Source organism: Pelobates fuscus, chromosome 7, assembly GCF_036172605.1.
Source record: "Pelobates fuscus isolate aPelFus1 chromosome 7, aPelFus1.pri, whole genome shotgun sequence".
NCBI classification, from domain to species: Eukaryota; Metazoa; Chordata; class Amphibia; order Anura; family Pelobatidae; genus Pelobates; species Pelobates fuscus.
The window spans coordinates 43,497,459-43,524,484 of NC_086323.1; the positions used below are offsets into that span (position 1 = coordinate 43,497,459).

Sequence of the window (27,026 nt, forward strand, 5' to 3'; positions counted from 1 at the left end):
CCTGTGTAGATGAATATCATCTGTTGAAAATTGCATTCTCAAGTGTTCACAGTTGATCTTCATTATTTCTGTGATTCTCCGGTTATTTTCGGCGTTTTCATGCGTTCCGGAAACCGGAAGTGCTATGCGTTCCAACTATACTCGCAAACCTGGAAGTTCTGTATATCCGGAAATGGCATGCGTTCCACATTCGTTTTTTTTGCGTTCCACCTGTATTTTGAAACATCTAGCCACAAAAATACATATAAATGGTCTACAACTTAACCACAAATCCACTTATGGTGTATTCCCCTATAATATATAAATTTATTGACTTAATACCATCTGCACAATACTCAGCAGACCACAAAAGTCTTCCCATATTGTATATACTCATAATTTGTTGATATGGATCTTATATTTACTAATCTTTTATCTCCTAATTTTGTGATGTTATTTAAATATCTAGTATTACCTCTAATATATAGTTTATCATTTTATGTGTTATCCTTCTTATAATCAAATCAAAAATGTGTCTTATTTACTATTATTATTAATAAACCTGGTTTATCCTGTGAAAATCAGTGCTTAATTATAATCACATACTAATTCAAAATAATTTATAATAACTGTGACAAATAGTGATATGCATTTATAGGAAACACACTAGATCCACATCCACATTTAATCCACCAGGCTCCAGTGTTTGTGATAACTTTTTAACCCTATCTCCCCCTCTCCAATCGACCAAAACCCTTTCGATACCTATAAACTTTAAACCAGTGAAGAAGAATTGGGGACAATGGTTACAATGTACCGGGATAGAATGAGTGGCCACGTTCTTTTTGATATTATTTATATGCTCCAAAAGTCGCACTTTTAGGAGCCTCTTGGTCCTTCCCACATATTGCTTGCCGCACGGACACTGCAGTAAATAAACTACATAGTCCGTGCGTCAACCAATTTCTGACTTAATCTGGAATACCTCACTTGTGATGAAACTGGAAAATATATCTGTTCACCTCAACCTATTTTATTTCCTATTTATTTGTCTCCTAACCAGTTTAATCTTCCCCATTTTCTTCCCCACGCCTCCCATGTCCCATGAATATTCTCATGATCTTTTCAGTCTTGATCACCTGCTTTCCCTATACTATTCTCTCCCAGGTCTTGTCTGCATAAATCTTTTATATTCACCCTAATCTGATGTATTCTGTCTCGCCCTTATTGCCTAGCCATCTTTCTGTGAATCCTTTTATGATTAGCGCAATTTTTTTTTTAAATTTATGATTACATCATTATTATTATCACTGGTGTTTATATAGTGACAACGTATTCCACAGCACTTTACAATATTATAAAGGGGAAAATTTAAAGGAACACTATAGGGTCAGGAACACAATCATGTATTCCGACTCTATAGTGTTAAAACTACTACATAACCTCTCCCCCACTTACCCCCTTTAATATAGTAAAATCTTACTTGTATTTAAGTCTGCAGCTGCTGCCCCTCTCCTTGATCTGCCTGGTTAGCTGACATCATCAGAAGTGATTATCTGAGCTAATCACAATGCTTTCCTATAGGATTGGCTGAGCTAGTTAAGGAAGCAGATCAGGGGCAAAGCCAGCACAAGCCAAACACAGCCCTGACCAATCAGCATCTCTATGAGGAAAGTCCAGTGTCTCCACACAGAGGGTGGAGACGATGAATGGCACATTGTGCAGCACTGCCCCAGGAAGCACCTCTAGCAGCCATCCGAGGAGTGGCCATTGGAGTTATCACTACGCTGTAATGTAAACACTGCATTTTCTCAGAAGTGAATTTTCTCCTGAAGGGAATTATTCTACTCACCAGAACAAATATAATAAGCTGTAGTTCTTATGGGGACTATAGTATCCCTTTAACAATGAATGAGACAATTATAAATTGTTACAGGAACAATAGATTGATGAGAATCCCTCTTAAACAAGCTTACTTCGCAGCGCCTTGGGTGTAATCTGCGCCTCTGCAGGGTTCAGGGCACTATTGCTGCTTTCGGCAGCCTTATATGATTATATATGCCATATCCCAAGTGGGGACTGTGTTTCCTTATTAGAAATCATAACATTGGAGGGAGCAGAGAAAACAATCTTTACCCAGAGGTTCCACATTTATCTCCTGTTCTTGCAGCCCTTGAATGGGCAGCTCAACAGATCTGTATGGAACTTCTTCGGTACAATAAAACAATTTAGGATTCTGAGGGGGAGGAATAATCTTTTCCACTTAATCCACAATTATCATACCCAGTGTCCTCTTATAAGTTTCAATATTTATGTAAAAGTATTTATGCATTTTTTTTTAGCACTTTGACCTATAAATTGCCACTTTGGCATATTGACGTGCAAGGTTCTCTTCTAGTTAAACTATATTTATGCGACCTGATAATATTTTTCATGTGAAGATAAATGGCCAATAGACAGTTGTATTTGTCTGTACTGCTAGTCACTCTCTAAATAATAAATATTGAAATAGAAAGATCGTAATTATTAACCTTTGTCTAACTAATGGTAAATTGTTCCTTTGTCTGCAGGTTCAATATACTCACCAATGATTATGCACAGAATGTGTATGATAACAGATATTATGGGGGTCAGTGTGAGTATATCTACAATGGAGAATGGAGGGAATTAAAATATGACCCTACATGTGAACAGATGTACTATGCCGATGATGAAAAATACTTTAGAAAACCATACAACTTTCATGTATACAAATTCCTTGTAAGTATATTTATATTTGCATTGTGTGTCTTAGTGTTTGATTGAGTAGGATCTATTGGTTAATGTGTTGTTATTTTTTTTTTTGATGTTGTGAGGCTTTGAAATAGCAATGGACCCTGCCTATGATCTAGCCACTGAAGCCTCCTTTATACAGAGAACTTTGCTAGATAGTCCATTAACTTACAATGTGGAGTTGAGACGATTAGGTATCAGAGTGAATTTGGAGGTGATGGCAGAGTTGGTCATTGAATAACATAGCACTGTTTTACATTCATGCTAGTAGGTTATCAGACAGCACTGTCCTGGTCCCAAACTAGTTTCAAGACATCCAGATAACATAGCTCTGTCCTAAATGTGCACTAGTTATTAATCCTCTGGTAGCAATGTCCTGGTTCCACACTAGTCTGTCATGGAATAACATAGCACTGTCCTGGATCCACGCTAGCCAGGAGTCATCTGATAGCATTGCACTGTCCTGGTACCACGCTAGTCACAAGCCATCTGATAGCATTGCACTGATCTAGTTCCACGCTAGCCAGGAGTCATCTGATAGCATTGCACTGTCCTGGTACCACGCTAGTCACAAGCCATCTGATAGCATTGCACTGATCTAGTTCCACGGAAGTCAGGACTCGTCTAATAGCATTGCACTGTCCTGGTACCACGGAAGTAACGAGTCGTTTGATAGCATTGCACTGTCCTGATTCCATGGAAGTATAGAGTCGTCTGATAGCATTACACTGTCCTGGTTCCATGGAAGTATGGAGTCATCTGATAGCATTGCACTGATCTAGTTACACGGAAGTAAGGAGTCGTCTAATAGCATTGCACTATCCTGGTTTCACGCTAGTCAGGAGTTGTCTGATAGCATTGCACAGTCCTGGTTCCATGGAAGTAAGGAGTCATCTGATAACATTACACTGTCCTGGTTCCACACTAGTCAGGAGTCATCTGATAGCATTGCACTGTCCTGGTTCCACAGAAGTAAGGAGTCGTCTGATAGCATTGCACTGTCCTGGTTCCACGCTAGTCAGGAGTCATCTGATAGCATTACACTGTCCTGGTTCCACACTAGTCAGGAGTCATCTGATAGCATTGCACTGTCCAGGGGCGGACTGAGAACCCTCAGGGCCCCGGGCAAAATAAATCATGGGCCCCCTTACAGGCCCCACCCATACTCCGCAGCAAGTGCCACTCTTGTCCCGCCAACATGCACCGCCTCCAGCCACACCCTACACAATCTTTAGACACAAGGAACAAAAGTGCAATAATCCCTTCAAGGCCCCAGTAGAGACTACAATTGAGGGCTAATGGGCCATGGAGGGGGGTCTTTCTAGCAGAGGCTATCTCAGTGTCCTTTAGAGAGTATGTTAGAAAGAATCCCCTCCAGGCCCCATTAGAGACTACAATGGAGTCTAATGGGGCCTGGAGGGGGGTCTCTCCAACACTCTGGTTCCTATCCACAATATAGCAACACAACATAGCTCGCTGATACCTAGGCCAAGTTGGCTCCTCTTATCTTAATTACTGTTGCTGGCTGGCAGTCTGTGGGCTTGCTGGAGGGCTGTGGGCTTACTGGCTGCGGCTGGCAGGCTGTGGGCTTGCTGGCAGGCTGTGGGCTTGCTGGCTACTGCCGGCAGGCTTTGGGCTTGCTGGCTGCGGCTGGCAGGCTGTGGGCTTGCTGGCTGCGGCTGGCAGGCTGTGGCTTGCTGGCTGGCAGGCTGTGGCTTGCTGGCTGGCAGGCTGTAGCTTGCTGGCTGCGGCTGGCAGGCTGTGGCTTGCTGGCTTTGGCTTGCTGGCTGGCAGGCTGTGGCTTGCTGGCTGGCAGGCTGTAGCTTGCTGGCTGCGGCTGGCAGGCTGTGGGCTTGCTGGCTGTAAGCCTGTGGCTTGCTGTAGGCCTGTGGGCTGGCTACTGGCCTGTGGGCTAAATGGTGGCCCGTGGGCTGGCTGGCTAGCTACTGGCCAGCCTGTAGGCTGGCTGGTTGGCCTGTGGGCTGGCTGGCTGGCCTGTGGGCTGGCTGGCTGGCCTGTGGGCTGGCTGGCTTGCTGGCTACTGGGGCACGTGTAGATTATTTAAAGAAATAATCCATGCACAATAACCACTACTGCTCTGTGTAGTGGTTATGGTGCCAGGAGGGCCAGACCCTCCTCCCAGAGTAAGTAGTCAAACCGTTTAAGAACAGTTTGACAACTTACCTGGGGTCTGCTGGGATATGAGGCTGTAGTAGGGTATAGGAGCAGTGGTGCAATGTGTGAGGGGTGCAGTGTGTGTGAAAGGTTCAGTGTGTGAGGGGGTGTAGTGTGTGAATGTGTAGGGTGTGTGGGGCAATGTGTGTATGAGGGGGCTGTGTATGTGTGTGGCAATGTTAGTATGGGGGGCTGTGTGTGTATGGGTGGGCAGTGTATGTGTGTGTGAGGCAATGTGTGTAAATGTGTATGGTGTGTGTGGGGGCAGTGTGTGAATTTGTATGGTGTGTGTGTGTGGGGGCAGTGTGTTTATGGGGCTAGAGTTCACTCTCACCACTGCGACCACCAGGAATCCCTGGTGGTCACAGTGTTGAGAGTGAACTCTAGCCCGTAGCTCCAGGGCTAGAGTTTACTCTCGCAAGAGCCGTAACGTTGCCGTGGTAACCGCGGCAACGATCTGTGCTCGCACAAGAAGGACCCAGAGGAGCTGCAGGCTGAGCTCCCGGGTCCTCTCTTCCTCCCTCCCCTGCCGGCTGCCCGCACGGTGCCTGCGGACAGGGGAGAGGAGGGGAGGGGAGGGCAATTGCCCTCGTCTTACTCCCCCCTCCCCCTTATTACCCCCCTTCTTACTCCCCCCTCCCTCTCTTCTTACCCCCTTCTTACTCCCCCCTCCACCTCTTCTTACTCCCCCCTCTTCTTACCCCCTCCCCCTCTTCTTACCCCCCCTCTTCTTACCCCCTCTTCTTATTCCCCCCCTCCTCTTTTCTTACCCCCCTCCCCCTCTTCTTACCCCCTTCTTACTCCCCCCTCCCCCTCTTCTTACTCCCCCCTCTTCTTACTCCTCCCTCCCTCTCTTCTTACCCCCCTTCTTACTCCCCCTCTTCTTACTCCTCCCTCCCCCTCTTCTTACTCCCCCCTCCCCCTCTTCTTACTCCCACCTCCCCCTCTTCTTACTCCCACCTCTTCTTACCCCTCCCTCTTGTTACTCCCCCATCCCCCCTCTTCTTACTCCCCCCTCTTCTTACCCCCTCCCCCTCTTCTTACCCCCCCTCCCCCCTCTTCTTACCCCCTCTTCTTATTCCCTCCCTCCTCTTTTCTTACCCCCCTCCCCCTCTTCTTACCCCCTTCTTACTCCCCCCTCCCCCCCTTCTTACTCCCCCCTCTTCTTACTCCTCCCTTCCCCTCTTCTTACTCCCCCTCCCCCTCTTCTTACTCCCACCTCCCCCTCTTCTTACTCCCACCTATTCTTACCCCTCCCTCTTCTTACTCCCCCATCCCCCCTCTTCTTACTCCCCCTCCCTCTCTTCTTACTCCCCCCTCCCTCTCTTCTTACTTCCCCTCCCTCTCTTCTTACTCCCCCCTCCCTCTCTTCTTACTCCCCCCTCCCTCTCTTCTTACTCCCCCCTCCCTCTCTTCTTACTCCCCCCTCTTCTTCTTACTCCCCCCTCTTCTTCTTACCCCCTCCCCCTCTTCTTACTGCCCCTTCCCCCTCTTCTTCCCCCTTTCTTACTCCCCCCTCCCTCTCTTCTTACCCCCCTTCTTACTCCCCCTCCCTCTCTTCTTACTCCCCCCTCCCCCCTCTTCTTACTCCCCCCTCCTCCTCTTCTTACCCTCTTCTTACCCCCCTCCCTCTCTTCTTACTCCCCCCTCTTCTTCTTACCCCCTCCTCTTCTTCTTACTCCCTCTTCCCCCTCTTCTTACCCCCTTCCCCCTCTTCTTACCCCCTTCTTACTCCCCCCCTCCCTCTCTTCTTACCCCCCCTTCTTACTCCCCCCTCCCTCTCTTCTTACTCCCCCCTCCCCCCTTTTATTACTCCCCCCTCCCCCTCTTCTTACTCCCCCTTCCCCCTCTTCTTACCGTCTTCTTACTCCCCCCTCCCTCTCTTCTTACTTCCCCCCTCCCTCTCTTCTTACTTCCCCCCTCCCTCTCTTCTTACCCCCCTCCCTCTCTTCTTACCCCCCCTCTCTTCTTACTCCCCCCTCTCTTCTTACTCCCCCCTCCACTGTAGCGTGGCCGAGCTGCTCTGCTGTCCGCGGTGCCCGGCCGGAGTGATAGGAAGGTGCACACTGAGTGTGCACTTCCTGTGAGTCCGGCCGGGTACAGGAAACAGAAGTTTCTGTAGCTCGGCCACGCTACAGGGGAGGTGAGAAGCAACTGCAGCCGCCTGAGCACTCTTAACAGAGCGCTCAGGCGGCTGCAGCATTTAAAGGGCCAGCCCTGAATGCGGCCGGCCCACTCAGAGTGTGCCCCTGGGCCCCCTGATGGTGGGCCCCCCTCCCGGCCGGGCCCTCGGACCATGCCCGAAGTGCCCGACCGGTCAGTCCGCCCCTGGCACTGTCCTGATTCCACGGAAGTAAGGAGTCGTCTGATAGCATTACACTGTCCTGGTTCCACGCTAGTCAGGAGTCATCTGATAGCATTACACTGTCCTGGTTCCACACTAGTCAGGAGTCATCTGATAGCATTGCACTGTCCTGGTTCCACGGAAGTAAGGAGTCGTCTGATAGCATTGCACTGTCTTGGTTCCACGGAACTAAGGAGTCGTCTGATAGCATTGCACTGTCCTGGTTCCACGCTAGTCAGGAGTCATCTGATAACATTGCACTGACCTGGTTCAGCGCTAGTAAGGAGTCATCTGATAGCATTGCACTGTCCTGATTCCACAGAAGTATGGAGTCGTCTGATAGCATTGCACTGTCCTGATTCCACAGAAGTATGGAGTCATCTGGTAGCATTGCACTGTCCGGATTCCACACTAGTCAGGAGTCATCTGATAGCATTGCACTGTCCTGGTTTCACACTAGTCAGGAGTCGTCTGATAGCATTGCACTGTCCTGGTTCCACGGAAGTAAGGTGTCGTCTGATAGCATTGCACTGTCCTGGTTCCACACTAGTCAGGAGTCGTCTGATAGCATTGCACTGACCTGGTTCCACACTAGTAAGGAGTCGTCTGATAGCATTGCACTGACCTGGTTCCACGCAAGTCAGGAGTCGTCTGATAGCATTGCACTGTCCTGTTTCCACGGTAGTCAGGAGTCGACTGATAGCATTGCACTGTCCTGGTTCCACGGAAGTAAGGAGTCATCTGATAGCATTGCACTGTCTTGGTTCCACGGAACTAAGGAGTCGTCTGATAGCATTGCACTGTTCTGGTTCCACGGAACTAAGGAGTCGTCTGATAGCATTGCACTGACCTTGTTCAGCGCTAGTCAGGAGTCATCTGATAGCATTGCACTGTACTGGTTCCACAGAAGTAAGGAGTCGTCTGATAGCATTGCACTGTCCTGGTTCCACGGAAGTAAGGAGTCGTCTGATAGCATTGCACTGTCCTGATTCCACAGAAGTATGGAGTCATCTGATAGCATTGCACTGTCCTGATTCCACACTAGTCAGGAGTCATCTGATAGCATTGCACTGTCCTGGTTCCACGGAAGTAAGGAGTCGTCTGATAGCATTGCACTGTCCTGGTTCCACGGAAGTAAGGAGTCGTCTGATAGCATTGCACTGTCCTGGTTCCACGGAAGTAAGGAGTAGTCTGATAGCATTGCACTGTCCTGGTTCCACGGAAGTAAGGAGTCGTCTGATAGCATTGCACTGTCCTGGTTCCACACTAGTAAGGAGTCGTCTGATAGCATTGCACTGACCTGGTTCCACGGACGTCAGTCATGGAATAACATAACACTGACTTTTCTCCACACTAGTCAGGAGTCATCTGATAGCATTGCACTGTCCTGGTTTCACACTAGTCAGGAGTCATCTGATAGCATTACACTGTCCTGGTTCCACACTAGTCAGGAGTCATCTGATAGCATTGCACTGTCCTGGTTCCACGGAAGTAAGGAGTCGTCTGATAGCATTGCACTGTCTTGGTTCCACGGAACTAAGGAGTCGTCTGATAGCATTGCACTGTCCTGGTTCCACGCTAGTCAGGAGTCATCTGATAACATTGCACTGACCTGGTTCAGCGCTAGTAAGGAGTCATCTGATAGCATTGCACTGTCCTGATTCCACAGAAGTATGGAGTCGTCTGATAGCATTGCACTGTCCTGATTCCACAGAAGTATGGAGTCATCTGGTAGCATTGCACTGTCCGGATTCCACACTAGTCAGGAGTCATCTGATAGCATTGCACTGTCCTGGTTTCACACTAGTCAGGAGTCGTCTGATAGCATTGCACTGTCCTGGTTCCACGGAAGTAAGGTGTCGTCTGATAGCATTGCACTGTCCTGGTTCCACACTAGTCAGGAGTCATCTGATAGCATTGCACTGACCTGGTTCCACACTAGTAAGGAGTCGTCTGATAGCATTGCACTGTCTTGGTTCCACGGAACTAAGGAGTCGTCTGATAGCATTGCACTGTTCTGGTTCCACGGAACTAAGGAGTCGTCTGATAGCATTGCACTGACCTTGTTCAGCGCTAGTCAGGAGTCATCTGATAGCATTGCACTGTACTGGTTCCACGGAAGTAAGGAGTCGTCTGATAGCATTGCACTGTCCTGGTTCCACGGAAGTAAGGAGTCGTCTGATAGCATTGCACTGTCCTGATTCCACAGAAGTATGGAGTCATCTGATAGCATTGCACTGTCCTGATTCCACACTAGTCAGGAGTCATCTGATAGCATTGCACTGTCCTGGTTCCACGGAAGTAAGGAGTCGTCTGATAGCATTGCACTGTCTTGGTTCCACGGAACTAAGGAGTCGTCTGATAGCATTGCACTGTCCTGGTTCCACGCTAGTCAGGAGTCATCTGATAACATTGCACTGACCTGGTTCAGCGCTAGTAAGGAGTCATCTGATAGCATTGCACTGTCCTGATTCCACAGAAGTATGGAGTCGTCTGATAGCATTGCACTGTCCTGATTCCACAGAAGTATGGAGTCATCTGGTAGCATTGCACTGTCCGGATTCCACTAGTCAGGAGTCATCTGATAGCATTGCACTGTCCTGGTTTCACACTAGTCAGGAGTCGTCTGATAGCATTGCACTGTCCTGGTTCCACGGAAGTAAGGTGTCGTCTGATAGCATTGCACTGTCCTGGTTCCACACTAGTCAGGAGTCGTCTGATAGCATTGCACTGACCTGGTTCCACACTAGTAAGGAGTCGTCTGATAGCATTGCACTGACCTGGTTCCACGCAAGTCAGGAGTCGTCTGATAGCATTGCACTGTCCTGTTTCCACGGTAGTCAGGAGTCGACTGATAGCATTGCACTGTCCTGGTTCCACGGAAGTAAGGAGTCATCTGATAGCATTGCACTGTCTTGGTTCCACGGAACTAAGGAGTCGTCTGATAGCATTGCACTGTTCTGGTTCCACGGAACTAAGGAGTCGTCTGATAGCATTGCACTGACTTTGTTCAGCGCTAGTCAGGAGTCATCTGATAGCATTGCACTGTACTGGTTCCACAGAAGTAAGGAGTCGTCTGATAGCATTGCACTGTCCTGGTTCCACGGAAGTAAGGAGTCGTCTGATAGCATTGCACTGTCCTGATTCCACAGAAGTATGGAGTCATCTGATAGCATTGCACTGTCCTGATTCCACACTAGTCAGGAGTCATCTGATAGCATTGCACTGTCCTGGTTCCACGGAAGTAAGGAGTCATCTGATAACATTGCACTGACCTGGTTCAGCGCTAGTAAGGAGTCATCTGATAGCATTGCACTGTCCTGATTCCACAGAAGTATGGAGTCGTCTGATAGCATTGCACTGTCCTGATTCCACAGAAGTATGGAGTCATCTGGTAGCATTGCACTGTCCGGATTCCACACTAGTCAGGAGTCATCTGATAGCATTGCACTGTCCTGGTTTCACACTAGTCAGGAGTCGTCTGATAGCATTGCACTGTCCTGGTTCCACGGAAGTAAGGTGTCGTCTGATAGCATTGCACTGTCCTGGTTCCACACTAGTCAGGAGTCGTCTGATAGCATTGCACTGACCTGGTTCCACACTAGTAAGGAGTCGTCTGATAGCATTGCACTGACCTGGTTCCACGCAAGTCAGGAGTCGTCTGATAGCATTGCACTGTCCTGTTTCCACGGTAGTCAGGAGTCGACTGATAGCATTGCACTGTCCTGGTTCCACGGAAGTAAGGAGTCATCTGATAGCATTGCACTGTCTTGGTTCCACGGAACTAAGGAGTCGTCTGATAGCATTGCACTGTTCTGGTTCCACGGAACTAAGGAGTCGTCTGATAGCATTGCACTGACCTTGTTCAGCGCTAGTCAGGAGTCATCTGATAGCATTGCACTGTACTGGTTCCACAGAAGTAAGGAGTCGTCTGATAGCATTGCACTGTCCTGGTTCCACGGAAGTAAGGAGTCGTCTGATAGCATTGCACTGTCCTGATTCCACAGAAGTATGGAGTCATCTGATAGCATTGCACTGTCCTGATTCCACACTAGTCAGGAGTCATCTGATAGCATTGCACTGTCCTGGTTCCACGGAAGTAAGGAGTCGTCTGATAGCATTGCACTGTCCTGGTTCCACGGAAGTAAGGAGTCGTCTGATAGCATTGCACTGTCCTGGTTCCACGGAAGTAAGGAGTAGTCTGATAGCATTGCACTGTCCTGGTTCCACAGAAGTAAGGAGTCGTCTGATAGCATTGCACTGTCCTGGTTCCACACTAGTAAGGAGTCGTCTGATAGCATTGCACTGACCTGGTTCCACGGACGTCAGTCATGGAATAACATAACACTGACTTTTCTCCACACTAGTCAGGAGTCATCTGATAGCATTGCACTGTCCTGGTTTCACACTAGTCAGGAGTCATCTGATAGCATTACACTGTCCTGGTTCCACACTAGTCAGGAGTCATCTGATAGCATTGCACTGTCCTGGTTCCACGGAAGTAAGGAGTCGTCTGATAGCATTGCACTGTCTTGGTTCCACGGAACTAAGGAGTCGTCTGATAGCATTGCACTGTCCTGGTTCCACGCTAGTCAGGAGTCATCTGATAACATTGCACTGACCTGGTTCAGCGCTAGTAAGGAGTCATCTGATAGCATTGCACTGTCCTGATTCCACAGAAGTATGGAGTCGTCTGATAGCATTGCACTGTCCTGATTCCACAGAAGTATGGAGTCATCTGGTAGCATTGCACTGTCCGGATTCCACACTAGTCAGGAGTCATCTGAAAGCATTGCACTGTCCTGGTTTCACACTAGTCAGGAGTCGTCTGATAGCATTGCACTGTCCTGGTTCCACGGAAGTAAGGTGTCGTCTGATAGCATTGCACTGTCCTGGTTCCACACTAGTCAGGAGTCATCTGATAGCATTGCACTGACCTGGTTCCACACTAGTAAGGAGTCGTCTGATAGCATTGCACTGACCTGGTTCCACGCAAGTCAGGAGTCGTCTGATAGCATTGCACTGTCCTGTTTCCACGGTAGTCAGGAGTCGACTGATAGCATTGCACTGTCCTGGTTCCACGGAAGTAAGGAGTCATCTGATAGCATTGCACTGTCTTGGTTCCACGGAACTAAGGAGTCGTCTGATAGCATTGCACTGTTCTGGTTCCACGGAACTAAGGAGTCGTCTGATAGCATTGCACTGACCTTGTTCAGCGCTAGTCAGGAGTCATCTGATAGCATTGCACTGTACTGGTTCCACGGAAGTAAGGAGTCGTCTGATAGCATTGCACTGTCCTGGTTCCACGGAAGTAAGGAGTCGTCTGATAGCATTGCACTGTCCTGATTCCACAGAAGTATGGAGTCATCTGATAGCATTGCACTGTCCTGATTCCACACTAGTCAGGAGTCATCTGATAGCATTGCACTGTCCTGGTTCCACGGAAGTAAGGAGTCGTCTGATAGCATTGCACTGTCCTGGTTCCACGGAAGTAAGGAGTCGTCTGATAGCATTGCACTGTCCTGGTTCCACGGAAGTAAGGAGTAGTCTGATAGCATTGCACTGTCCTGGTTCCACGGAAGTAAGGAGTCGTCTGATAGCATTGCACTGTCCTGATTCCACACTAGTAAGGAGTCGTCTGATAGCATTGCACTGACCTGGTTCCACGGGCGTCAGTCATGGAATAACATAACACTGACTTTTCTCCACACTAGTCATTATGCCATCCAATAGCATAGCACTGTTCTGGGTCCACGCTAGTCAGTAGTCATCTGCTAACATAATTCTGTGGCTGCTTACTAGTCAATATCCTTCTGATAACATAGAGATGTCCTGGTTTCACATTAGATTTCTGTCATCTGACAACATATCAAAGGCTTGATTCAGTCATCAGTCACATCCAACACTGGTTTAACCCCTTAAGGACACAACTTCTGGAATAAAAGGGAATCATGACGGGATATATCAGTCATCTGTCCTTAAGGGGGTAAAAACAAATGTTCATAAAAAATGTATTTTTCTTTTTTTAAACAAGTAAAATATGCTAACTGCAAAAAGCATTCAGTATGTAAGAGGTATTTACAAAAATAAAATGAAAATGTAAAAAGCAACAAAATGTAAGGTAAAAATCTAAGCATTTATTCATTTTTAACTAGACTGAACATAGCTGAAGTGCACAACAGCTTTTTAGCTTTCATTAAAAAAATAAAAATAATAATATAAGTAAATAGTGGGCCAAAACTCAGAGTTGGATTTAAGAAGTCAATAACCTTTTTATTAATAAAATCAATTTCAATGATATTACATAGAATGAATGCTTAACGTATAGAGATTTGTTTGGCTTGGCCTGGAAGATGGCATCTTTTAAATGAGCTGCATTTGCTGCCTTTCAAAGTATGGCTGTTTCGCTTGGATTGTTCATCACAGTAGTTCATGTTTGAGGCTGTTACCAGATCTAAAACTATATCCATATATCCATGGAACAAAATCATTATTTCCTATTTAGCAACAATTGCAACTCGTAATCAGAGAGTACCCCCTCCTCCCCCCCCCCCCCCATGTCTTCACTGTTGCCTTGGAAATCCAAAGTATGAATAAAAAAATTACACTTACCAACCCAACAGCAAAGGCAATTATGTGTATAGATAAATAATGGTATTTTAACATATGTTACGTAATTGTACTTTATATAGTGAAATGGCAGAGCTGGGAAATAAGAAAAAAAAATGCTGGTGTATGTTATTAGCCCTTCTGATAAGCCTCAGATCTTTGCATGATGAAAGGATTTAAAAAAACAAAACAAAAAACAAACTAATCCTTTATTATATTTTTTTTATTACAACTTTGTGCTCTTACAGTTATAAGATCACAAGGTTATAATCCATTTTAAATCTGTCAATACATTTTAAAGGGTTACTTATAGCACGACAACCACAACAAATTATTTCATTTAACAAAAACAGCATTCTACTGTCACCTGAATTCTGCACATCATAATGCAGAAATCTAGAGTTCTTGTATGGTGTGAACACATACGTACTTGTTTCATGTACTGTGATATCTGCTGTAAAGTTTCAGCGTTGGATCACCAGTCACCACACTTTTCATGACCTGAACAATGATGTAATCAACTGTGAGCGGTTTTCTATAACACATGATCTATGTCACGCGTTGCTTGGTTTAATAAGTATACAAGTTTATTAATAGTTTTTTGGTTAGAATTGCCTTCTAACCTTCTACTGTGGAACACTAATCATTTAATATTCCATTCCGTTCTTATCATTGCATTTTTCTTCCTAGGCCCGAGCAGATACTGGACTAGCATTTGAGGTTTTCGAAGATTCAAGAGAATTGCTTAATGCTATTAAGCGAGGTGGTTCTTTTTCTTTAGGGTTTTCTTTCACTGTTAAGCCTGCAGAATCACCTGTTGGATTGGAAGCTGGTATAACAGGCAGGATGTCATATGAGCGTCTGAAAAATATAACAACCTATAATGCCAAGGTATACTATATAAACATTCTGATTATGTGTACCCAAGTGGTTTTAGATATTCACTGGTCTGATTGTCTTTTCTTTAATTTAGAATGATTCGTTAAAGGATAAATCCAAGCAGCAAAACCACTAAAACCCATTGGCTTGTGGTTATGGTGCCAGGAGTCGACTGACCTCCTCCCAGAGTAATCTGTTAAACCATTTTAGAATGGTGTGACAACTTATCTGGGTCCTAAGGGTACCTGAGCTGCATCTGATCCTGAAGGAAAACTGGATATCTTTACTGAGCAAAGCCTCTGCTCAGCTCATGCCATGCTTAGATCAGTGGAGCTAACCAGATTCTCCTGCAAGGAAATTACGGAAGCTGACTGTGTGGGTGTGGGCAGTCGATGGCACCTACGTGCCAAACCATTCTAAAAACTATAACACTGTAACCGAATATCTTTGAGTACCTTTATAATTTCTGTATGCAAATTAAGCTTGTAAATGTGCAATGGGGAATGATGAATGGTCCTGCAATCTATTATTTAAACATTATTCAATTAATAGTTTCCGCAGATGTGAGTTAGAACCATGAGAACCATGTCCATGATTAGCCAATTCTGACCAATTTTCAGGTTTGAATCATAATGAAAGTATTTGTAGATGTGTATGATCTGTTAATTAAACCACTATTACTTTGTCTTCTGCTTTAAATGCTAACCTTGATTATTTCATTTTTATCTGAAGAATTTAAGGTTTATGCGTCTTATTACCAAAATTCAAACAGCTCAATTTAAGATGAGACGGAATTCCATTGTTATAGATGAAGACATGCACCAGTCACTGATGGAGCTCCCAGATCAGTACAACTATGGCCTTTACTCAAAGTTTATTCAAGACTACGGAACTCATTTCGTAACATCTGGAATCATGGGCGGCACTCTTGAAAATATTCTTGTGCTTGACCATGAAATCATGAAAAAGAAAGGTTAATATATTTTCCAACAATTTCACAAGTTTTCTGTCATTTACCTGGACAAACGTATTAACCTGAACACTATTAATATTATTATACCTAGACATACTTATACAATACTTATTAATCTGACAATACAGTATAATTCAATATAGACACACTTCCAAATTCTAGTTCTCATTTTCAAGTATTCATGAAATTGCAAGTTAAAGGAACGCTATAGGGTCAGGGAAACAAACATGTATTCCTGACCCTACAGTGTTAAAACCACCATTTAGGTGGCTTGCATTCCCAGCCCCTTTAAATAATAATAAAACATACTTTATTACTAGCGCCACGTGTGACTGCCAGTGCTGGTCCTGCCCCCGATCCACCTACTTGCTGACATAATCAGAATTTATGATTTTTAGCCCATGGGAAAGCATTAGATTGTCTGAAATTGGCAAGGTGGTGGGACAAGGGCGGGGCCAAACTTTGGCTTGGCCAATCAGCACCTCCTCATTGAGATGCATTGAATAAATGCATCTCTGTGAGGAAAATTCAGCTCCTCCACAGCCCGAGGAAGCCCCTCGAGTGGCTATCTGAGCAATGGCCAATGGAGGTGTCCATAGGGGGCAATGTAAACACTGTATTTTCCCTGAAAAGACAGTGTTTACATGAAAGGTAATGATTATACTCCCCAGAACAACTACATTAAACTGTAGTCGTTCTGGTGACTATAGTGTCCCTTTAAAGTTTAGTTAATTCATCGCCTATTGTATTGCTATTTCCAGTTAGGGCATACAAAGGTCTGTGTGGTGTCATGGCAACCAGGGATCAGTTCAATAGATGTGCTCTGAAACTATGCTGGACTCCACTTTTTGACACTGTTCACCCAAGAATCCCTTACTTGTTAAACTTGTTGTTTATCATTTCAGTTTGTTGGGAATAACTTTCAGCTAACTTACCCTTTGGGTATGATTTTTTATTCAGTGCCTTTAATTCTGCATAAAAAGTTGTATATTTTAAAAATGGCACTTCTAACAGCGCTGTCCACGAGATGATAAAGCAAATTAGACAACATGCATTGTTATTTACAAGGTCAAATTGGCCAGATATCCTTTGACAAAAATCTTACAATCCCATACTCCGGGCACCATTACAACTGGACTGTTTAAAAATGACCCTAGCAAGATTCAGTGCAGAGATAAGAAAATAATTGATAAAGTGGAAACATGTTTATAATTTGATTAAAAAAACCGAAGCATGTTCACAATGGATAAAGAAGAAGCATGTTTATAAGTTCACGCTTCTAACTGGCCTCCTAGGACAGTGATGGCTAACCTTGACACCACAAATTATTTCTGGACGACATTTACCATGATGCTCAGCTAGCTTTTAGATTCTAAAAGCTAGCTGAGCATCATGGGAAATGTAGTCCAGAAACAATTTATGGTGTCAAGGTTAGCCATCACTGTCCTAGGAGGCCAGTTATAAGCGTGAACATTATAAACATGCTTCTTCTTCCTAGGACATCCCACAGCAAACGGTACTCTAAAGAAGCAGGAGACATCTGGACTATTTAATCAATGTGTCATTAATTAAGTTCCTTTTCTCTATTTTTTTTTCTTTTTTTACAGAAATTGAATATTCAACAATCACACGTTGTATTGGTGGTCATCTTGGCCTAACTCTACAATCAGAAGATAAACAATTGGAGGGTGCATTGAAAATAAAAGGAGAGCATTGTAAATTAGTGAATGAGTATAATGAAGGTAACATTTCTCCATGCTTTTGAAACTAAAAGATAAGAAAAACCACAACTCTAAATAAGCAACAAAAAAACAAGTTATATACTTCCCAGCCTATTCCATGGACATGGGCCTGGAGCTGCAGCTCTATCAGCCCCTATGTTAATCCAGTCCTGTCCTTTATAATGCTCGAGTTGAAAACTCCATAATATAAAATTAGGACTTAATGTTGCCTTAAATGAGTGAAATCTCTATTTTGGTTTGTCTGATACTCATATGAAACAGTAATTTTACTGAAACACCCAAATAAGCTTTTAGCTGTTGTCTTTATTTCAATGCAGTCCCCTTCCCAGAGTCTATACAGGAGTTAGTCAAAGATCAATTTAACCCCTTAAGGACACATGACGTGTGTGACACGTCATGATTCCCTTTTATTCCAGAAGTTTGGTCCTTAAGGGGTTAAATAGTTGTCAAACAAGATCTGAAGTAAGGGCTTTATAGGAAACATCTAGTTTTGCATTACCATGTTATACAAAACGAAATCTAGACTGTCAAGGTTTAGTCACTAAATTGAGAACTTAAATTTCAGGTGACAATAGCTAAGCTGGAAATATTCTCTAAGTCAGTTATACTTCCAATTCAGCTACGTTGGCTGTAAATGTATAAATTCTGTTCTCACTTTATTGAATAACTATGCTTGTAAACATATTGTTAGGAAGAAGGGATTGATGAAAAGTGAAAAAATGAGTATACTCTGATCAGCCACAATATGAAAGCCACCGACAGGTGAAGTGAATAACATTGATTATATTATTACAATGGCACCTGTCAAGAGTTGGGATATATTAGGCAGCAAGTAACCAGTCAGTTCTTGAATGTCATGTGTTGGAAGCAGAAAAATGGGCAAGCAAAAAGATCTGAGTGACTTGACAAGGGCCAAATAGTGATGGCTAAATGACTGGGTCAGAGCGTCTCCAAAACGGCAAGTCTTGTGGGTGTTCCCAATATGCAGAAGTTAGAACCAAAGCTGATGCAAAGAAGGACAATAGGTGAACTGGCGTCAGGGTCATGGGTGCCCAAGGTTTTATTGATGACCATTATGAAAAGCTGTCAGAACACACATTACATGACAGTTTACTGTGTAAGGGGCCGCAGACTGGTCAGAGTGCCCATGATGACCTTAGTCCACCACTGAAGGTCACTTCAATGGGGTTGTGAGCACCAGAACTCAACCATGGAAAAAGGTTGACTGGTCTGATGAATCACGTGTTCTTTTAGATCAGGTGGATGGCTGGGTGCTTGGTTTTACTTGGGGAAGAGATGGCAGTGTGTGAAAAAAGCAGGCCAGCGGAGGCAGTGTTATGCTCTGGGCAATGTTCTGCTGGGAAAGAGTCCTGGTATTCATGTGGATGTTACTTTGACATGTACTACCTGCCTAGATATTGTTAAAAATTAAAAAAAAAAATTGCCTGCACAGTATACCAAGTCCCTGTGCACATTTAAATAACTGTAGAGATTGTTGTAGACCACATACACCTGTTCATGGCTGTGGTGTTCCCTAATGACACTTTCAGCAGGATAATGCACCCTGCCACACTGCAAAAATTGTTAAAGTATGGTTTGAGGAACATGACAAATGGTTCAAGGGGTTGCCTTGGCCCCCAATTTCCCCTGATCTCAATCTGATTGATCCTCTGTGATATGCTGGAACAACAAATCCGATCCATGGGAGCCCCACATTGCAACTTGCAGAATCTACTGGTAATGTCTTGGTGCCAGATACCACAGGACACATTCCAAGGTCTTGTGTAGTCCATGCCTCGAAGCATCAGAGCTGTTTTGGCAGCACGAGGTGGACCTACATGCCATAAGGCAGGCAGTTTTAATGTTTTGGCTTATCAGTGTATACTTAGTGATCAGATTGTTCAAATATGGTGTTTTTTTAAATATACAATATCTAAAAATCAAGCTGCTTTTTTTCATGAGTTGCTCAATTTACATTACAGATTAAGTAAATTATATTATGCAGGTACTCCTCACTTACCGACCGGGGTTTCGTTCCTACGACCTGGACCTAGAACGAATTGGTCGGTAAGTGAGGAGTTAAGGATTTCCTTGCTCTGCTGCGCTTGTCTATGTCCGGGCAAATTTCACCGAACATAGATTAGAGGGATTACTTGCTCTAGTGCGCATGTCTGTGTTCAGGGACATTTTCCCGAACACAGATGAACGCAGCAGATCAGGGAATCCCTCTAAATCCCATGATGGTTTGCACTTACCACCCCGTGAGAGAGCTGGTCGTATTTGTGAGCCGACGTAAAACAGGTAGGTCATAAAACTAGGAGCACCTGTAGCCCACTTCAGTCCAGGCACAGTCGGAACGCATATTGTAAATGAGTAGGAGAAATAGAAACAGTGTTTAATTTCTCCTCTTCTCAGTATGCTTTCTCTTTGCAGATTGCCAGGTAAAAAGGTCAGAGTTTAATAACAATGATTATTAGGGAGCTTAGATGGAAACATCCAGCTACAGGATAAAGAGTCATGCAAAATCCCAAATCTGCCTTTACGCTGTTATAGTGAACCTGGTTCACCTAAATCCATGATATTGCATTAAGCAACAAATATAGTATTGGTCATAATGATTAGTGATATGTGTAGCTGATTAATGAGATATGAAATCTACAGACATGGGAGGGACTTTATGTTCATTTACATGAAGGCTTCAATGCCAAAATGCAAAAAGCATGCAATAAACCATGCAGGAACCAAGTTCTGTTGAAAATATGTGATGTGTCGATAATCAAGTCTTGTTGAACATCATTTTTTAGATGAAACCGGAAGTAACAGCTTTATAAAGGATGTTATCACCAATATAAAAGGTGGAGATACTGCATCAACGGGTGGATTAATGCATTTTTTTGATGTGAACACATATCGTTCCTGGGGAAGGTCTTTGAAGTATAATCCATCACTAATTGAATCCGAGGTATGATCAAATGTATATATATTTTTTAATTTTTTAATTTTTTGCTAAATATTATTATTACTGTTATTATTGATATAGTGCCAACAAATTCCACAGCGCTTTACAGTGGGTGGATGAACAGACATGTAGTTGTAACCAGACAAGTTGGACACACAGGAACAGATGGGTTGAGGGCCCTGCTCAATGAGCTTACATGCTAGAGGGAGTGGGGCAAATATCCTAATCCATTCATGAGGAAGGAGTTTGACTCAGTTCTACAGGTGAGAGGACAAGCCAAACATTATGTTAGTAAAGAGGATAGGCATCACTGAGGCATCCAGGCATAAGTCAGTTGCTCACATGTGATATACTTTAAATATATTGTGCACACTGGACACCACACATACACCATGCACATGCTCAGTACACAATACAGCTGTATTACTTATGAAAGGCCGTTTGTCTCAGCTTGAAAGTGCACTATAAGTAACATAACCTCTATAGCTGACTTAAAAAGTGTCTGGACATTGAAACATTGGTAATCAGAGATTACTGGTTTAGACTGGAGTGTTGTATACTGTATAATCAATGTGATTGAGGAGGGATCTTGTCCGATCACTGGAAAGAGACCCGGTTTATGTTATGCTATTTTTAAATGGTTTTACATTATATCAAAGAATGGTGCCTGGACACTACAGATATATTGATTCGACTGTCCATTAACTTGCAGAAACTGAGCTTAAATTAGTGATCTATTGGCTCAGTCTGGCTTGCCATTGAAATATACATACATGGTTGTAACTGATGATTCCTTAACATTTTCAACTTGAATATTATGTGCAGTGTGGCTCAATCTGAGTGGAGCATGACTACCAATAAGCCAAAAACAAAATGCAAATGGCTTTTATGGCTGATATATGTGAATTCCATTTCGACCAGCCGACCCGTTTATTGAGTTCAGCTGTTCAAAATATGAATGATAGTAAATCAAGTCAAAATTCAAAAACATTTGATGCAAAAGCTAGTTTTTTGGATTTTTTTGAAAAATATTTAAATTGACAGATATATTAACATAAAGAATATACTAAACTAAATAATTTTGTAATGCTAAGAAAACCCCACAAATAGCTGTTACCTTTATGTTGCAGATAAAATCAAATAATTGTTTTAAAAAATAGCTTTAGCAACTAATAGCTCAACTTTAGATGGGCCGAATGATTCTTATCTGCCATAACATTCTATGTTTCTATGTTTCCATATTGGAATATGCCATCAACACTAAACTCATTTCATATATCCATTTTCCTTCTCTCACATTTTTTTCTCACATAATGGATACATTTTTAAAATGTATCCATTTTCCATCTCTCACATATTTTTTGCTACTTTGACAGTTTCACGAATCAAGTTTTCAAAATTTACATGTGAGCATTTTTCTTAGTCTAGAAGACAAGTGTTGTAATGTGTCTGAAATGAATTCATAAACCATATAGATGTTTAATTTCTCCCGTTTTGTTATTGGCTTGAACAACAATGGTGAAATACGAATATTTTTTGCCCTTTTTGAAGAAGCTAATCTGTTATATACCTATATAAGAGGGTGACTGAGTAGGTAACTACCTAAACTTCAATTTAATTCTACTGTAAACTATGATGGGCAACTGTACAATGGCAATATATTTGATCCAATATACGAGATTTGAAAGAAATTTTTTCTTTTTTTACAATCTCTCAACTTTCTGTTCTTTGAAGTTAAATGCTTTTCTAGGAACCGATGATAATATGATCTCTGGAACCAAGCTGGTTTAGAAGTGGCAGAGACTCTTAAATATTGAAGTACCTCTGTTTATTATATACTGGGTTAGATATTTTCTAAAAAAATAAGTTTTCAACAATTTAGCTTTCATAGAATGAGGATAGCTTGAAAAGGAGTGAGAATGATAGGGAGTTTTGGGAAATTTTAAGCACCACTGCTGCTTATTGTAGTGATGATGGTGCATTGACTTTATAGCTATGGTCCTTCCTGGTTTTGGACACATATTTTTAAGTTTGTGTGGTCAAACCTGAAGGATGTTACCAGCTGCTAAAGTTCACCGCCATCGGTTAGGACCTGTAAAGTTGCCTATTTTCATATGAATCTGTAGTTTAAATCTATTTGCAGAGATTATAAATGTTTTAGTTGCTAGCAGACATGGAAGCATAACCTGTGTCCATGTCTCTATCACCTATACATCTATCAATTCTAAACTGCTTGTATACCTCCCTGTGTATAAGGGGAGAAAATGATAAGAATATATCAAAACGTTCTGTGCACAGCTTAAATTATGCTCAGAGCAGAATTTATGGGAATTGTACTTTGTCAACTTTCTACTCCTGAAATATATTAATTTAACTGCAGAAACCTTGCTCTGCTTCCTAATGACATGTACAAATGTGTTGAAGGATAAACATTGCAGGTTAAGAGCAATGGACTAAAAAAAAAAAAAAAGTTTTAAAGAAGGAGCTGCAACATCATGTACCCAATTATTGTAACCAGTAGTGATGTCCCGAACGGTTCGCTGGCGAATAGTTCCTGGCGAACATAGCTTGTTCGCGTTCGCCACGGATGGCAAACATATGCGATGTTCGGTCCGCCCCCTATTCGTCATCATTGAGTAAACTTTGACCCTGTACCTCACAGTCAGCAGACACATTCCAGCCATTCAGCAGCAGACCCTCCCTCCCAGACCCTCCCACCTCCTGGACAGCATCCATTTTAGATTCATTCTGAAGCTGCATTCTTTTTTTTGTATTATTATTTTTATTTTATTTTTTAGACAGAAGTGTGTTATATTTGAGCATGCTAGGCTGAACGTGCGTATATCATGGCTAGTTGCACTGAGGGTATGAGTATATAGCAGTACATTGTTGTGAAAGATGGCTGTCATGTTTAGGGTGTAGCTTGCACGTTATCAACTGTGTATTTATATCAGCAGCTCCACCACTAGTTATAAATCAAGTGTGAGTCGCCCCATGAGATGAGACTAGTGAATAACATAATACATGAACGGTTAAGGTAAAGGCATGTAAGGAACTACGACAATAAACTCTTTAGGAGGTGAAATAATGACATGTTTAAACGCTTGCTACTTTACAATTAGTTAATGTGCAGAGAGCAGTTCATGTGATCAAAGGCATGGTGTGGAGGATCGGCTATAGTGGGACATGCCTGGCAGGCTGCTGTTTACTGCTTGTGCTCATCCGATCCCTTCTGGGTGGCAGGTGCAGACCCTGGGAGTCCCTGATACCTGGAACAACAAAGGCAAGTCTCTGGCTGAGTGCCGGGTTCGCGGCTTGAGGTGGTGGAAGCTTGTTTTGTCGGGTGGTCGGATCTGTCCCGGTGGTGCTTCACGTCCGGTGCGGGATTGTGGTCGCTTAAGGTGGAGGCGAGTGCTTGACGTGGGGCAGGCTCTGCATTTCTATTTGTGCCTCCGGTCCCGTCTTCGACGCCTTTTGCTTTGGTGGATTTTAATGGGGACTGCTTCGCTTAGCTGTGGTGGAGCTTGTTGGGGCTGTGGTGGAGCTTGTTGGGGCTTCCTGCTTGTTATTTGCTTACAAAATTGATTAAAGAGTCTGTCCAGCTTAGACTCAATATCGTGCCATGCTTTGCTGGTACCAGGAGGACACGCAGCTGCCGCCATATTGGGAGAGTCGCAGATGAGTATGTCAGCCTGGGCGGCTGTGCTCTTTGCATCCATTAGCTCCAGACAGCCTCTCAGGGGTGGACCGGGATAACCCCCACCGGTCTGAGGGGGGGGTAACGGAGCTACTGCCGGGAAGTAGCTGCTCCTGGGCATCCCAGGATTGGGAGATCGGCCGCCTGTCCCGCCCGGTGAGCACCAGGCCACACTTGCCACGCGGAGGTAAGTAAGACTCTGTCGAGTTGCTGACCGCTATTAAGCATGCCGGGTCGGTCAGGTAGGAGCAACATTGCTGGGTCATCCCCTTCTGGGGTGAAATTTGCTTGTTGATAGCTGCCTAAAGTGAGATATTGAGGGAGCTCACACGAAGTGCGTCTTTCCTCCATGACAGCTAGCCCCCCCCCCCCCCCCCCCGGAAGCTGCATTCTTAGTGAGAGGAGGGACAGTGTAGCTGCTGCTGATTTTTAGGGCTAGAACATCAGTCTGCTTTTTTTTTTTTCTGTGTAATCTAATTGCAGTTGCCTGCCTGCCAGCGTGTGTGTCAGGCTCACAGCGTATACTGTGCCCACTTGCCCAGTGCCACCACTCATATCTGGTGTCACAATAGCTTGCATTTAAGAAAAACAAAACTTTTTTGACTGTAATATAATAGCAGTCAGTTTCCTTCACACGTGTGCGTTTCAGAGCCTGCCAGGGCACAGTGTCACACCAGTGCAACTCATATCTGGTGTAACAGTAGTGTACATTTAAAAAAAAAATACAGGGGGCTTGTTGTCACCTTTCGGGGACCCTTGGTGTTGTACGTGGCTTGGTGGAGGAAGAGACCTTCAATGACATCAGTGAGGACAAGGAACGGGACATGGCTAGCTTGGTATCCAACCTTGTGCAAATGGGGAGTTTGCGGTTGTGCAAATGGACTGTTTGCGGTTGTTTGCGGTGCGTAAAACGGGAAGTTTGGTCTGTCACTGTGAAGCGGGCGTAACCCTTACACTACCTGATCGATACAACATCATACCTGATGTTTTAAAGCACGTTATTCCAAACAATTTAGGAATGTTAGGTGATTTATGCCCTTTACGGATTAAAACCAGACTCTGCATCAACTATGTAATTTTCCATGGGAGTTTTGCCATGGATCCCCCTCCGGCATGCCACATTCCACGTGTTAGTCCCCTTAAACAACTTTTCCATCACTAGTGTGGCCAGAAAGAGTCCCTGTGGGTTTTAAAATTTGCCTGCCTATTGAAGTCTATGGCGGTTCGCCCGGTTCGCCCGTTCACGAACATTTGCGGAAGTTCGTGTTCGCTGTTCGCGAATGGAAGATTTTATGTTCGCGACATCACTAGTAACCAGAGAAAAGTCAGAACTTTATAAAATGTGGTGGAACATACAACAAGGTTAGGACGCAGAAATCTGTAACACATTTATTTATTTGCAAAAAATTATACCAAATGGATCATATAAAAAATACAGATAGCCAAATATTTAGGGCAAATGTCCTAAAATGCATCAAAGTTGTATTGGTACCTGGATTGTCTTTGCTGATGAATTATCACGTGTCTGTCCTTTACACACCATATTGCACAAGAGCAGCAGATAGCTAACAATCACTTCCATTGCTAACAATCACTTCTACATTGCATTAGACTGCCATGTAGATGATCCTGAACGCAATCAAATTGTTTTATTTTGTTTCATTATATTTTAGGTACAGCCTATATACGAAGGTCTACGCCTAACAGGTATCTCTGGAATTGAGACAAAGTTAAAAAACCTGAAGACAGCATATGATGTGTTTCTGAGTGAGTTTAATGCTTGTCGATGTGGCCCGTGTCAAAATAATGGTGAACCAGTGCTCGATAACAATGCGTGCACCTGCCTGTGTCCTGGAGGATATAGTGGTCCATCGTGTGAAGAGACATTACGCAGAGGTAAAACATTTCCTATGTAGTAAGATTTAATTTACTGTTGAAACAAGAATTCCCAGTTAGTTATTTGAAACCTGCAGTTATGCACATTGCTACAGGCTGTAGGATATATTATAGTAAAATCAATAATAGGATTCTTCCTGGGCTCTTTCAGTGTGATGTCCATGCAGCCTACTTAGGAATTAGTGTACACTAAAGAAAGAATGTTATGTTTGTAATTTTGTCATTTTTAATCCATCTGAAAATAAAATCAACAATAAAAGGAGACTCACCTTGTTCTTCAGGGATGTATAAGATAAGAATATTAGTATATTGATATATATATATATATATAAACGCTAATATTTAATCATCTTTTTCCAGGTACCAAAGTTGATGGCAGCTGGAGCTGCTGGTCTTCCTGGTCAAGTTGTCAGTATGGAAAACGCCAGAGGACAAGGGCATGTAACAACCCAGGTCCCCAAAATGATGGGATGCGGTGTATTGGGAAGGATGTTAACAAAGTATCCTGTTAGAGAGTTAGTTTAAACTAACATTACCCTGAAACCATACACTAGGGACAGGAGAATGTGACTCCACAAATCCTCAATAATCACCGAATATAGGAACTGTTATTTACAAAATGTTTTTAATAATAAGATTCACAATAATAACTCAAAAAAACGTGTTCTTGTGTCTTAATGTATCTAGTTGACAGTTCTGAGTAGCAAATTTAAAGCTGCTGTGATAGGAGTTCCACAGAGTTGTGTTATATGCATTACCATATTTGCAATAATACAAATTTCTGATGGTACTTTGTGTAACCCCATACCATATTTTTCACAAATGGCTAGTCTGTCCTCTTTTGCATATCTACGTTTACAATTCTGGGCCTTGTCTATAGAACCCTCAGATTCCTAATTATATTGAAAAGAAGTACAAGACAGCTTATAGGAGGCAATAACAGATCTCGAGTACACTGGCCCTCTAAAATTCCTAGACATGTTCGGATGGTTACTGACCAA

General features: G+C 43.6%; 1 protein-coding gene across 1 annotated transcript in view; it reads left to right on the forward strand.

The window, feature by feature from the left end:
• C8A (complement C8 alpha chain) overlaps positions 1 to 26,645 on the forward strand; it is a 57,667-nt gene extending 31,022 nt beyond the window's left edge. Inside the window, exons 5-11 of the mRNA XM_063427995.1 lie at positions 2,550 to 2,739; positions 14,570 to 14,770; positions 15,491 to 15,731; positions 17,339 to 17,473; positions 20,278 to 20,435; positions 25,803 to 26,025; positions 26,386 to 26,645. Coding sequence (XP_063284065.1) covers positions 2,550 to 2,739; positions 14,570 to 14,770; positions 15,491 to 15,731; positions 17,339 to 17,473; positions 20,278 to 20,435; positions 25,803 to 26,025; positions 26,386 to 26,537 — 1,300 coding nt within the window. The 3' untranslated portion in view covers positions 26,538 to 26,645. The remainder of the gene's footprint in view (positions 1 to 2,549; positions 2,740 to 14,569; positions 14,771 to 15,490; positions 15,732 to 17,338; positions 17,474 to 20,277; positions 20,436 to 25,802; positions 26,026 to 26,385) is intronic.
• The last annotated feature ends 381 nt before the right edge of the window (positions 26,646 to 27,026 follow it).